This window comes from Cariama cristata, unplaced genomic scaffold (genome assembly GCF_000690535.1).
Source record: "Cariama cristata isolate BGI_N322 unplaced genomic scaffold, ASM69053v1 scaffold5484, whole genome shotgun sequence".
NCBI lineage: Eukaryota > Metazoa > Chordata > Aves > Cariamiformes > Cariamidae > Cariama > Cariama cristata.
Genome location: NW_009613398.1, coordinates 16,763 through 28,877, shown reverse-complemented (window position 1 = coordinate 28,877; position 12,115 = coordinate 16,763). Strand labels below are relative to the sequence as shown.

At 39.8% G+C, this 12,115-nt stretch overlaps 1 protein-coding gene across 1 annotated transcript in view; it reads right to left on the bottom strand.

The window, feature by feature from the left end:
* LOC104160774 (nuclear receptor subfamily 5 group A member 2-like) overlaps positions 1–11,890 on the bottom strand; it is a 48,504-nt gene extending 36,614 nt beyond the window's left edge. Inside the window, exons 1-3 of the mRNA XM_009698990.1 lie at positions 11,838–11,890; positions 11,197–11,338; positions 4,930–5,049 (exon numbers count right to left, since the gene is read on the bottom strand). Of these exons, the coding sequence (XP_009697292.1) occupies positions 4,930–5,049; positions 11,197–11,338; positions 11,838–11,890 (315 nt within the window). The remainder of the gene's footprint in view (positions 1–4,929; positions 5,050–11,196; positions 11,339–11,837) is intronic.
* Between the last annotated feature and the right edge of the window lie 225 nt (positions 11,891–12,115).

The window sequence follows — 12,115 nt, the reverse complement described above, 5'->3', positions numbered from 1 at the left end:
CCACAAAATTCTGATCTGAATTGAAGTTAAGTTTTAATTTGCTTCAAAACACAACACTGTCAAGATCTTGGTTATGTCTCGTGCTCCTTTCTGGTGCTATGCTTTAGAATACAAATCCAGGTAGAACGATGTATTTGTGTGATGACTCTAACTAAATCAGTACTTTCAACAATCTCAAAAAAAATCTGACACTTAGGCATGTTTTTGGACAACCTTTTTAATCTGAAAGGCTTTGACTGAGCTCAGCAGAGGGAAGATTTGGTAGCAATGAGTAGAGCATAGGTATGAACAAAATGAGCAGCTTGTGTCTGGGCAGCTGAGGCTACAGTTCATGTGTGTTGTGTTGACTGCTGCATGAAAATGCATGAACGATGATATTCTGTACAGAGCTTTAGTATCTACCCTGTGTGTCCTGGATCTTGGAAGCTGGCAGTGTATTGCTGGTGTAGAAGAAACAAAAGGAAAGCGCTCAACTTGGAGGAATTACAGTTCTATAATTAGAAATGGTCTGTTAAAATTACATGCCACATGGCAAGGCTACGAAACTTGGCATGTGGAGAGCATATTGGCAATGACTTACAATTAACCACCACATTGTAAATCACTCCTTAGCTGTTTTCTGTTATGAAATTTGGAGAGTTGTAAAATGCATTTGTGCTGCTTTATTTCCTTTTGAAATGGTAATTGCTACTGCTGAGGGGCAGTACTTAGTGCAGAAAATGAAGTGTGCAGCATAGGGAGGAACTTGTTTCTGGGGAACTGCTGAGGAATTGTAATGATTTGAAAAAAGTGCTTTCTTGAAACACACACACACAAAAGACCTTCATTTATGAAACTCCAACCAAATAAATAACAAAATAAAATAAACCACAGTCGTCTTTTTTGCAAGGACCAATGCTGACTACTTTGTTGCTGACTGCACTTTTTCCCTATCAAAGTGGGAACAGTAGATTGACACCAGGTAAAACTCATAAGCCAGTGGCTTGAGGGAAATGCAGATGTATGGAAATGTGATAAGAATGCCCTAAGGTAACGGGTTTTGAGCGAATGCATTTGAAAATTATCGAGTGTGCTTCTAACTACTAGCCCATTTTGGATACCTAGTATAGAACTGACAGTGGTATGGCCCTGGGGAGCTGGATGAAGTTTGACTTTTGTGTCTGAGGAACAGAGGCTGTGCAGCCTAAGTGGAGAAAGCAGGTATGTTCTAATTAAGTGGTGATAAGTTCCCCCCCTTACAGCTTCCTCCTTGATTGTGATTGTAAAAAGGACTGTGTTTATGAGTAGCTTTTATAGAGGGATATATTAAGGAAAGCAAGGAGTGAGGTCTTAAATTTGCTAACTTGTGACAATAATCATGATCTCTCAGGTAATAAAGTAGGTTATCTAGCTCAGGTCCTCAGTTTAAAGTTAATATCTTTGAAAGCCAGATGATTGACTGTAATTTTGCTCATAGTGCTTTGCTGGTAGCAGTAAATAAAAACATCTACAGCACTTTTCATCAGAAGTGTCAGAGTGCTTTCCACACCTTAATCAATTAATTTTTAGGAGATAGTGGCATGGTTATTTCCCTTTCTCTACTGAAGGGATCAGGGCAGCAACCAGAAAGTATGCAGCATTTAGTGCAATAGGAAAGACTCATAATGCCTGGGTCTAGAAGTGTGGATTTCCAGAACTATTTTGCAGTTAATACAGAGGAGATAGACACAGTCATAATTGTCCTTTCATAAATACATTTGAACTGGCGTTGTGTCTTAGAATGACAACAGACTGAGTTGATGCTGCCAAGATGGTCTATCTTGATGCTCAGGAAAAGAAGCAGTTGTATTGGATCAGCTTGGCTAAACAAGTAACTCACAACTGAGCTACATTGCAAAAAGGCAGTATATACCAGGTGAAGCCAGGAGTGGCTCTGAACAAGTAATTTAGAAGCACTGTCCAGGCATATAGGGATGATGTTAAAAAGGCCAGTGTTCAGCTAGAGTTGAGACTTGCAAAGGATGTCAAATTGCTAGTTACGGGATGAACAAGGAAAATGTGGAACTGCTGCTGGCTTCAGTTGGTGATTTAGTGTCAGCAAACACAGACCAGGCTGAGGTGCTCAGTGCCCTTTGCCTCAGTCTTGACTAACAAGGTCTCTTAGGCTCCGTGCTTTGCAGCAGGGCTCAAGGAGGAGGACAGTGACTGGCATTGGGTGTAAGTTGGAAAAAAAACAGATTTAGACCAGAACTAAGGAAAAACCTTCTCCCCATGAAGATGGTCAGGCAGTGGCGCTGGCTGCGCCGGGAGGTTTTGTGGTTTCCATCCTTGGGCAGTTTTTAAAGCCCAACTGGACAAAGCCCTGAAAAACCTGGTTTGAGCGGGGAGTTGGACTAGAGACTCCTTAAAATCCCTTCCAGCCTGGATTATTCTGTGATTTTAAGATTTGTGGCTCTGGCAGTTCTAGATGTTTTAAACTTTCTGCTTAGCTCACACAGCTTTGTCCATCTAAATAAACGAGCTTCTTCAATGAATGATTTTCACCCATGAAAATAATTTAAATAGATGATGTTTTGAAGTAAGTGCTTTCGAATTACTAATTTTATACAACTCACATACTGGCATAGTAGTGGCATTTCTGCAATACCTCAGCTACAGCAATCTTGCTGTGAGCACGCACAGCCCAGCGAGAGCAGGCGCAGTCACTGCAGCCTTGCCCACTCCTGTAAGCAACCTGGCTTTTCATCTAGGATGACGGTGACCAGAGCTGAATGAGATCAGGAAAATACAGTGACATTACGTGTAGATTTTGACTTGTTCCAGTTTCAAAACCAGCAGCCAGAGACTGCGTATTTAATTCAAGTCTGGTGTCTCCCTGTTTCTCAAGGAAAATCTGTGCTGCATCCATGGGAGTATGTTCTCCAGCTGTTAGCAAGTGTGAAATGGGAAGGAGTCCATCCATAAGGAAAGGGACTGACTGTAGTGCTCTTGTTTGCTGTTCTTGTAATATGGCTCCTTGCTCTCCAAGCAGCCTAAGTGCAAAGAGGAAAGTACGAAAGATGATGGGAGACTCTGGGGGTGCTTGCAGCAACTTCAGGATGACAAACTTTGATATAGGAAAGTGAAATTGGGTTGAAAGGAGGATATATTTAAACCTATTTGACAAACCTGGGGCAAAAATGGATTCAATAAGTCCAATTTAACCAGGTTTTAATTTAGCTGAAGACTATAATTCTGCCTGGAAACATACAACTTCCAAAACTAGCCAATGATTTGCAAGCAGTACATTTAATAAGCATCCGGCTACCTGTTGTCCAACAGGGATGAAATGCTCTGCTTTGCCTTGAGATCATGTACAGCTGGGGGTTTTTTGCAAGAAAAGATAAAAGTGGCTAATGAGGTAAGAATTATTACTGTGGAAAAATGGGGACAATGGCTGGAATTTAAGGGTATTTAGATGTCGCTAATGATTTCAGTGGGAGTTAGGCACTCAGTACCTTTAAAAACTAGCTAATCACATAACATATAAGACACTAATTTAGCAGGTCTCTCAGGAACAGAAAACTGTCAATACACTTATAGCTTTATAAACAAAGGAATAATCCAGCACCCTGTGTGGTAAATAAAATAATTGCTGGTACAATTGTCTATGTTTTGCAGATGATGAAATGGAAAGGAGATCAGTCATTTTCTCAATAGCACCAATATAAATCAAGAGTAATGCAACTAATTTTTGCCCATATAATTAGGGAGAATAACTTTATCTCAGACAGGTTAGTGTCTTTCCATGAAGGTGCAGGAGTCGGTTCCATAGCTAGAATTTGAATTTTCCCACTTCTTTTCTTGGACAAGTTGATAATTTCTCCCTTCTACTGTATATCTTTTAAACATAAAGGCAAACAGTTATTTCTCCTTCTGATTCTTATAGATGCTTGTTCTTAGCATTAAGAAATGGCTACAGTTTTAAAATTATAACTAGAGCTGTAAGCAGATTCCACAACATGCAGACACAAATGATATATCTTAGAAAATGGAGCTCTTTCCCATGTGTGTATAAATTGAGCCAGTTCAGTTTGCAGCTACTGAAGTACTGATGGGCCATTGTTTGAATCAGGAACGTAATGTAGAGGCACACTTTACTTCTCTTTGATACTGTGATTTTTTTTCTGTTAAAACTGGAATAAGAATCTTCGGAATAAGGTTCTTATTTTACTGTCAAGCTCTTTATGCTTTGGAAAGTATGAGGGAGACAAAACTTTCTATTTCCTTTGGGTTTTCTCACAGTTTTCCTAATATTTGCCACATTATTGCTCTTGCATTTTGGGAGATCTATGCATCTGACACCTGAAGACAATTAAGCCTTGGAAAGCTGTGCAGAAACTTCAGGGTGCATACCCTGAGACAGCTCCTGAGACAATACCTGTATTTATAGCCTATGGACTGAATAATTTTCCTGGAATTAGGTGTCTTACCTGCTCAGCCTCTCACATGTGCATATTTCTCTAAAAGCAAGATATTTCTGAGGTAGTAGCTGCAGATTCTCTAGGTTTCTGACCCAGGTAGTGATTCTTTTGCGTAAACCACAATTCTGAAGGGAAAATAAGCTGTAATTGCTTAGACCTAAAGCATCAGGCTTGGGAGTGTTGTGCTGTCATAAAACATTTTGGCCCCAAGAAAATACAACTTCTTGAGAAATCCTTCTCATCTGCTATTTTTCAATCACTGAAGTATACAAGTATATTTGAAAAGCAAAGTGCTTATGATTATATCTGCTTTTATAAGTTTACCTGTAATCAGCAGACTAGGAACAGAGTGCACAAGTAATTTTATCTACATTATTTGTGGAGAATCTCTGAGAACACAGGAGTGCTTCTGACCTAGTTAAACTCCTGCTATTTTGAAAATTATTATTAAAAAGCCATCAATACTTCTCTGAGTCCACATACTCACTTGTTGCCCAGTAACCAGAAGGATGGAGCCTTCTTTCCCATGTACCACTTGCCGGTAAATGTGGTCTAGAATTAAGAGTTCACTCCAGCAGTTCTGAAGCAACTTCATTTGGTCATCAACCTGTAAAGCAAACATGAACGTTGATGGCATCACTCTGGAAGTTTTACATCACACCAAAAGTCAGTCCTTCAAGCATCTGGTTAACATCATAAGAACAGAAATGCTGTAAAAAATTATTCATCCACAAAATTGCTATTCTCAGCTGAATAAATAGGGCACTGCTGAAACCCTTATCTGTAAAACATATAGAATATTTACTACTGCTTACATTCTAGGAAAGCAGAACTACAGCATTGTTATGCAAAATAATAATAATAGTATATTTATTAAATGCTCATGGAAATGGGATATTACTTTTACCCGAAACAAGAATAGTGGAAATAATGCCAATGTGAACTTTCCCATACTAGCCATCCTTGAACCTCAGCTTCTGGAAATGGTAAGGAATCTGCAGATTCAGGATCATTATTGCTGCAACAAGCCCAAGTCAGAGATAGGTCCCTTGCAAAGGAAAAGGTGAAGAGAGAGGTAAGCACTCCCTCTAAGAATGGTTGTGGTACTATGAAAAAAGAAGAAAACTTCTTCATAAATAGAAGCTGATCAGCTTCAGGTGTCATCAGTAGGGCAAGAAAGGGCTGTGCACAAGGCAGTAGTGAGCAGTGAGACGTACCACTAACTGCATTTCATAACACAGGGAACATATTGGGCATTCAGCACAAGCAACCTACATTAAGTTTTTGTGCGATGTTATTTGGGATGTGCATATTATATGACAACAAAGTATATCACTAAACTGACTTCTATTGCAACTGGATTGCATCCCATTTTATTCACTTTAAAGACTGAAAAATAATTAAGATTTCCATGGAAATGGGAGAAAAAATTAGTGGAAGGCAGACTATGAATTAAGTCATGATAAGCATCAATATCCTCTGGACCTGTTCTTACTAAACTTACTGATTTCTTCCTAAAATCAAACAAAATCTTTGACTTCAGACATGTGTCCTGAAAGAGTTAAGAGATGTTAGCCTTGCTACAATTAAGTGTCTGGTGTGGATGTGGTAATAGCATGTATACAGTTAAAAGGACTCTAAGAACCTGCATAGATAGCAATTGCTGAACAGGTTAAAAATGCTACAAATTAGGAGAAGTAAAAAACAAATTAGCAACGCGAATATTTAAATTGGAGAAATACCTAGAATTTCTGAGACATGGAACTATTAAAATTGTTTTTCAAGGGTTCTAATTTTAATCGCTTTAGAACTAGATTTCATAATGCACAAGAAACCTCATTATAAGGAGCAATCCTGCATGAGCTGAATAGATGTTTTCAAATTTTATCAGCTACAACCTAATGAATTTTTGAACTTTAATCTTTCAAGCTTGTTTTCTGGTTGTGTGGTAGAGAAGGAAGTAACATTTGTTATTAATAGATTTCTGTAGTGTTGCCTGTGGAAGTTACCTAGTGTTGTCTCCCTCTTTCCAGTCACTTGCCATATAGCTCAGTCTTTAACATCTTAAACATCGAAGTCTCTGTTTGCCTCCTTCATTCATCTTAACTTCCCTTCTCCCCACTCACAGTCTTCTCCCAACTGTTCTTGTCCCAGTTTCTCCCCCTTAGGTATCTGTCTCAAATTATTCCCTCTTACTGGACTATGCAAGCAAATGAAATCAGGAGAGAAAGGGAGCAGATTAGCACTAAGCTGGTGGTGAGAAAAGGGCTGAAGAACCCGTGTGCAGCAGGTAACTGTTCTCCCACACAGCCTGCACTGGGACCCTCGGTTCTTGCTTTCACCTGCTCCATGACTGAAACAAGGGTCTGTGTTGGAAAACTGCGCAGCTCATTCCCTCCACTACTGCTTTACCTAGAGGATGATACAATTTTCATGGGGTTTTGGGTTGGTTTGGGTTTTTAAAATTTTATTTTTACCCTCCCCCTTTGTTCTTTAAAAAGGAAAAAAAACCCCAACCAAACAAGGAAAACTCTATCTAAATATCTGTGCTAAAATAAATCTTAAGGTTGCAAATCAAGCACTGCAGAATTAGATAATGCTTGTATTAAGAATGTCTGTCCTATTCTTATTTTATCTTCAATCTGCATTTGTGTTATAACAGATTTTGATGCATAGATACAAAAGGGCTGAATTAGAATTGTGCAAACACTCTCAGATCTTATATTTCAAATTGTTTGTATGCTTTGGCTTTCCAGTATTAAGAATAATCTTTTATCATGGTTGCTGTTCTGCTTACAGTCACAGTTAATATGTGTATGCTCAGATAACTGCTATAAGCTACATATCCCTTGGCAATAGAGATGGAGGAAAGGAAGAGGTGTGGACTCTGTAGATGGATATATTACTAAGTCAAAGTAAAGCTAGTGCTATCACAAACTCAGCCTTGCTCTGTCCCTATGCTGTCTGTGCCTCGGATAATTCATTTCTGTTCAGATCACAGAGCAAGGCTGATTCTGTATTAAAGATCTCTTCCTTTGCCCACAACGTGTATTTGACTACAAAACCAATTCAACCAAGTGACTTGTTAGCTCAAGAGAGGACAGTAAATTACCACATTGATACACTCCCTACCAAAACTTGCGCCAGGTTTAAAATAAGGCATTATTTGAGGAAAATGTTTGAAATTTACAGATTCTAGTACTCTTGCTTTTTATGTGAAACTGTTCTGTGATCGTTTTCTTCTCTATACAACAAGGTGTTACAAAAATCACATAAATCATGCTAACATAATAATTTCATCCAAAATTAGCATTTCACACAAAGCCACCACAGCTTACATCTGAATGAAACAAATTGTGAGACAGTTTAAACATTCAGCAGCCATGTCATAACAACTTATACCTGGATAAGAGGTCAAGTATTTGATTATATTATAAGTTACGTATTTCCAGCTAACCCATCTGTCTCAGCCACAGGCTTTTGAAAACAAACTACACTTTACACGTCTGGCTTTCTGAAGGCCCCAACAGCAGCTAGTCTGCAATCAAAGCCTACCTCCCAAGTGTTATCATATCATTACCGAGCCAGTGCTGTGAGAACAGTATGAGATGGCAAAATCACACAACAAAATGTTTTGCACATAGTCTGTTCCTGCTGTTCTGCAAGACTCATAAAACTAGCAACAGCGAACATCTGCTAGTGGTTCACAAAATCTGCTCCTCTGTATTCATTGTAATTTAACCAGTGGAAGCCTATAAAATGGATAGCAGAAAAAGCACAATACACATCTGAAACATTCAGAAGACTATTAGATTCAGCTGCTTTTGCCATTCTAAGAAAGCTGGTGGGACAGCAGAATGCTTCCCAGTTTGCATTAGGAGGAAACAGAGATGACTTTAAGGAGGGTCACGGATTACTAAAATTCAGGGCATGCGATTGATTCTAGCCTACTTCTGAAAGGCATCTAGATGAGGAAAAACACATACTTTATCTCTGCTAATGCATATGAAATGAAAAATAGAAAATGACATAGACCACATTGAACAAAACCAGTAGCACATCACTTATGTTAGAATGAGCTGGTAAACCATATGACGTGTGTAACTTCAGCCAGAACACAAACACCTTTGTGTTTCTGTGGCACGTCAATAAATGACTTGCAGAAGCACACTATCTGGCAAAATGAAAAAATGAGACTTTCACCATAACCAGTATGTGCCTTAAACTGATCCTGAAGGCAAAGAGGCATAAGTTTTGGTGGCCAAAGTGGAGAGTGAGTTCTGAAGAGGAAGATCCTCTGCAGAAAAAAGCACCTTGTGGACTTCAGTCTTCTGACTCCAAAGCCAAAGCATGCTAGTCTGCCATTAACAGGGTAAGCAGGAGAAAAGGTAAGATTCTGTCACCAAGAGATTTAGCTCTAGTCTGACACTTCCCTATAATCAACATCATTTTCAATCATGGTATACATTGAATTAGAAACAAGCTCATAAACTTGTACTACTGGCTAACCTTTGAGGTTTTTCAGTTTGTGGAGATCTTTAAGAGTATTATCAGTATTTTAACAACAACAAGAAAAAAGTGCCCTTTCTTCCAACTACCGGGAACACTTATAAATAAAAATTGAACATCAGACAGCCAACAACTGGCTGCTGCAAGAACACCCCCCAAATTTGCAGCTGCTCCCTGCAATAACAGAATGCTGACACAAGGATAATGTAACCCATGACTTACCTAAGCAAGTTGTCAAACAAGATACCTACTTGACAGCTATCTAGCCTCAAGCAAAAGTGTGAGTGAATACCGTGCCCAGATGGTTAAATTTAGGTCCTCTCTGGCCAGTGGCATTCAGATGAAGACACACCAGTGAGGACAGCATAACCGGCAATTGTTGCTGAAGAAATGGCTTTTAAGGAAAGATGGGGAGGAATCTAAGGGAGGGTGTGTGACTCTAAATAGGAGATCATTTCCGGCATGCAGGGTGGCATGAAAGAGTAATAATGTTACGAATATTAAAGGAGTAAAAAGTCACACTTGTAAAACTGCTGCTAAGTGACAAGGGAAGCAAAGAGAGTGCTTAGGAGGAGGCTTTAAAGAAGGGCAATGGGGAGGATGTGTGGTGAAAGAAGACATAAGAGAAGTTGGATGTCAGGTAAAACCTTGAAGGTGAGGATGGCGAGATTGGATGAGATGCAGACTTAAAGGGTTTGTGTAACAGTAAGTGGTGCTGCTGGGGCAGAGAAGGAGCAAGTACTTTGTCTTAGAGAAGCAGAAGATGGCGGTTGTCACCAGCACAGGCAGGAGAAATCCCAGAGGTGAAAGCAGGCATGTGCGTTGTCTACTCGCTCAAACAGCAGGGATACAAAGGTGGAGCAAGGATAGCTTTCTAATACCATTAATACATGGCAATAGGTAAATCCTACTATTTCCTGTACCAAAATCCTATTTACCTATGCTTACAGTGGGGACAAGGAGGCATGTCAGAATTTGGAGTCATCCATTACCCTGTATCTCATGCTGTTTGGACTACTTGTAGCATATTCCCCAAGTCATAAGCTGGAAGACAAAGGGCTCCTGCCACAACCACCCAGCACCATCCCACTGTGCTGCCTACTAACTACCAAGCTAGCCAGAATAAACTAACATAAGAGCGTAACTCCTTGTGCAAAAAGGGTCTCCCAGCATCTGGAATGCTGATAGGTAAACAGGTAGACATGGTGAGTGAGACACTGCACAGTCAGTTTGCCTGTGCAATATCCACTGACAGGTGTTTGGTGTACAGGCGGATGGCAGGATGCAATGCACTGATATTCTGATAAGGTTTTTTGTCCTTTCCATGTTGACCTGGAAACATATCTTCAGTGACCTCATGGTAGAAAAGCGCATAGTATCAGTATCAATTGACAATATTTCAGTATTGTGACTTCTGTGAAAGAAACATTTGGCGTGGTCTTTCTCTCTCTCTCTCTCTCTCGGGCCGCCCCAGGAGGGAATCACTATTTGCACAGCCTGTTTGCCGCAGCGCTGGGGAAGAGCTGGCTGCAGCCTGTGTGCTCCCTTGGTGTCCCAGCCATTGGCCATCCCAGCTCTTCTCAGTAAAGCACGACAGCAGAACTGCTGTACGGCTGGGTCAGGAGGAGCTCGCGTGTCTTGGGACAGGAATGGAGGAAGGTGGGTCACAGTGCAGTAGCAGAGTCTATGCCCCAAGCATAGGAGGGTCACTGTGCTCCCTACATTAGCGTACTCTTCAATTTCACTACAAAATAGTGTTCCCTATTTAAAACTTTTGAAAAAATCCCAGATTTGTGAAAAGAGAGACATAAAGAGATGTACCCCCTCCACCAGGTCAATTGATCTTTTTTCCCAGGGGTTTAATAGAACCATGGAGCCTGGTGGAACTGTGAGACTTCTTTGTGTCCCCTGTGAAAGATTCACGTGGTATTCCTCATCTGCACAGTGAACTTCATACTGTTAAATGTCTGAATACAGGTTTGAACACAGAATTCCCTGGTGGCATGCCTGAGTTCCTCCACTGCCAGCTGGAATTATAAGGTGACTTTAAATCACTTTTCTGAGTTCTCTGCTAACAAGAATTAAAACACAGGCACGCATAAGAATACGTTTAGATGCAACTATTATTTTGCATAATTTATCTTACCAATATAATGCGAGCCATGTAGTATATTTCCAGGAGTGGAGGAAATAGACTCTCAATTTGAAGTGTAAAGGTCTAATTCTGAGCATCTTGGTGACACACTATCTCTTCGCGGGACAAAAGGTGGTCTGGGGTTGGGGATGGGAGAGTCACATGAACCCCAGACTCCCACTCAGCTGGACCCTGAGCTTTTGGTATGGAACTCAGTGGAAGTTTGTCAGGCTCGTTGAGGCCTCTGTTGACACTGCAATACACAATCACGCATTATCAACTGTAATTAAAGGAAGGACTTATCTCAGAAATGCTGGTTACTCATCTGAAAAACTATTTGTGCTGATGTTACAGATGAGGAAGGCTAATACGACACAAGAGTAGTATTGTTGCAGAGTGTATGCTTCCCACAGCAGAGAACGTTAATCATTATAAACTTTTGTTTTCTCTGAAGAACATTGAAGTTGCCAAACAGTAAAATGAAGAATAATGTGTATGCTTGGCTGAAATGCACCTTAATCTTATCGAAACCACACTGTGTCTTTCTTTTAGCAAAGTGTTTCACAATATTTAGCATACTGTAACCAACAACTGTGGATTTATTACAATTTTTCTTCTGAAGAGGTATTTTCAGCCTGACACTTGATGAATTACCTGTTAAAAGTTTCAGGGTCATGTTTTTTTTGTGTTGCTCGAAGTTAAATATTTTCCTTATAATTATTGCTGCAGATTCAGTTAAGCAATGCACTCACCTTTTACCCGGTCTACACTTCCCTTTCTGAGAACTTGGAGAATCCTTTTTCATCTCTTTTCATTTGCATCAACTTCACTATAGCTTTGGGCTTTTGTGCTACTAAAAATTTAAAAGGGTATCTAATGATTAAAAAAAAATATGATGATTGAAATTTATGTGATAAAACCATGTTGGATTCAGCTGAATTGTTTTTACTTATGCTTCTAAAAGGGAATGCCAATACAGAAATAACACGAAGCATTCATCTCATAGTGCCACTTTTAAATTCTACGGCCA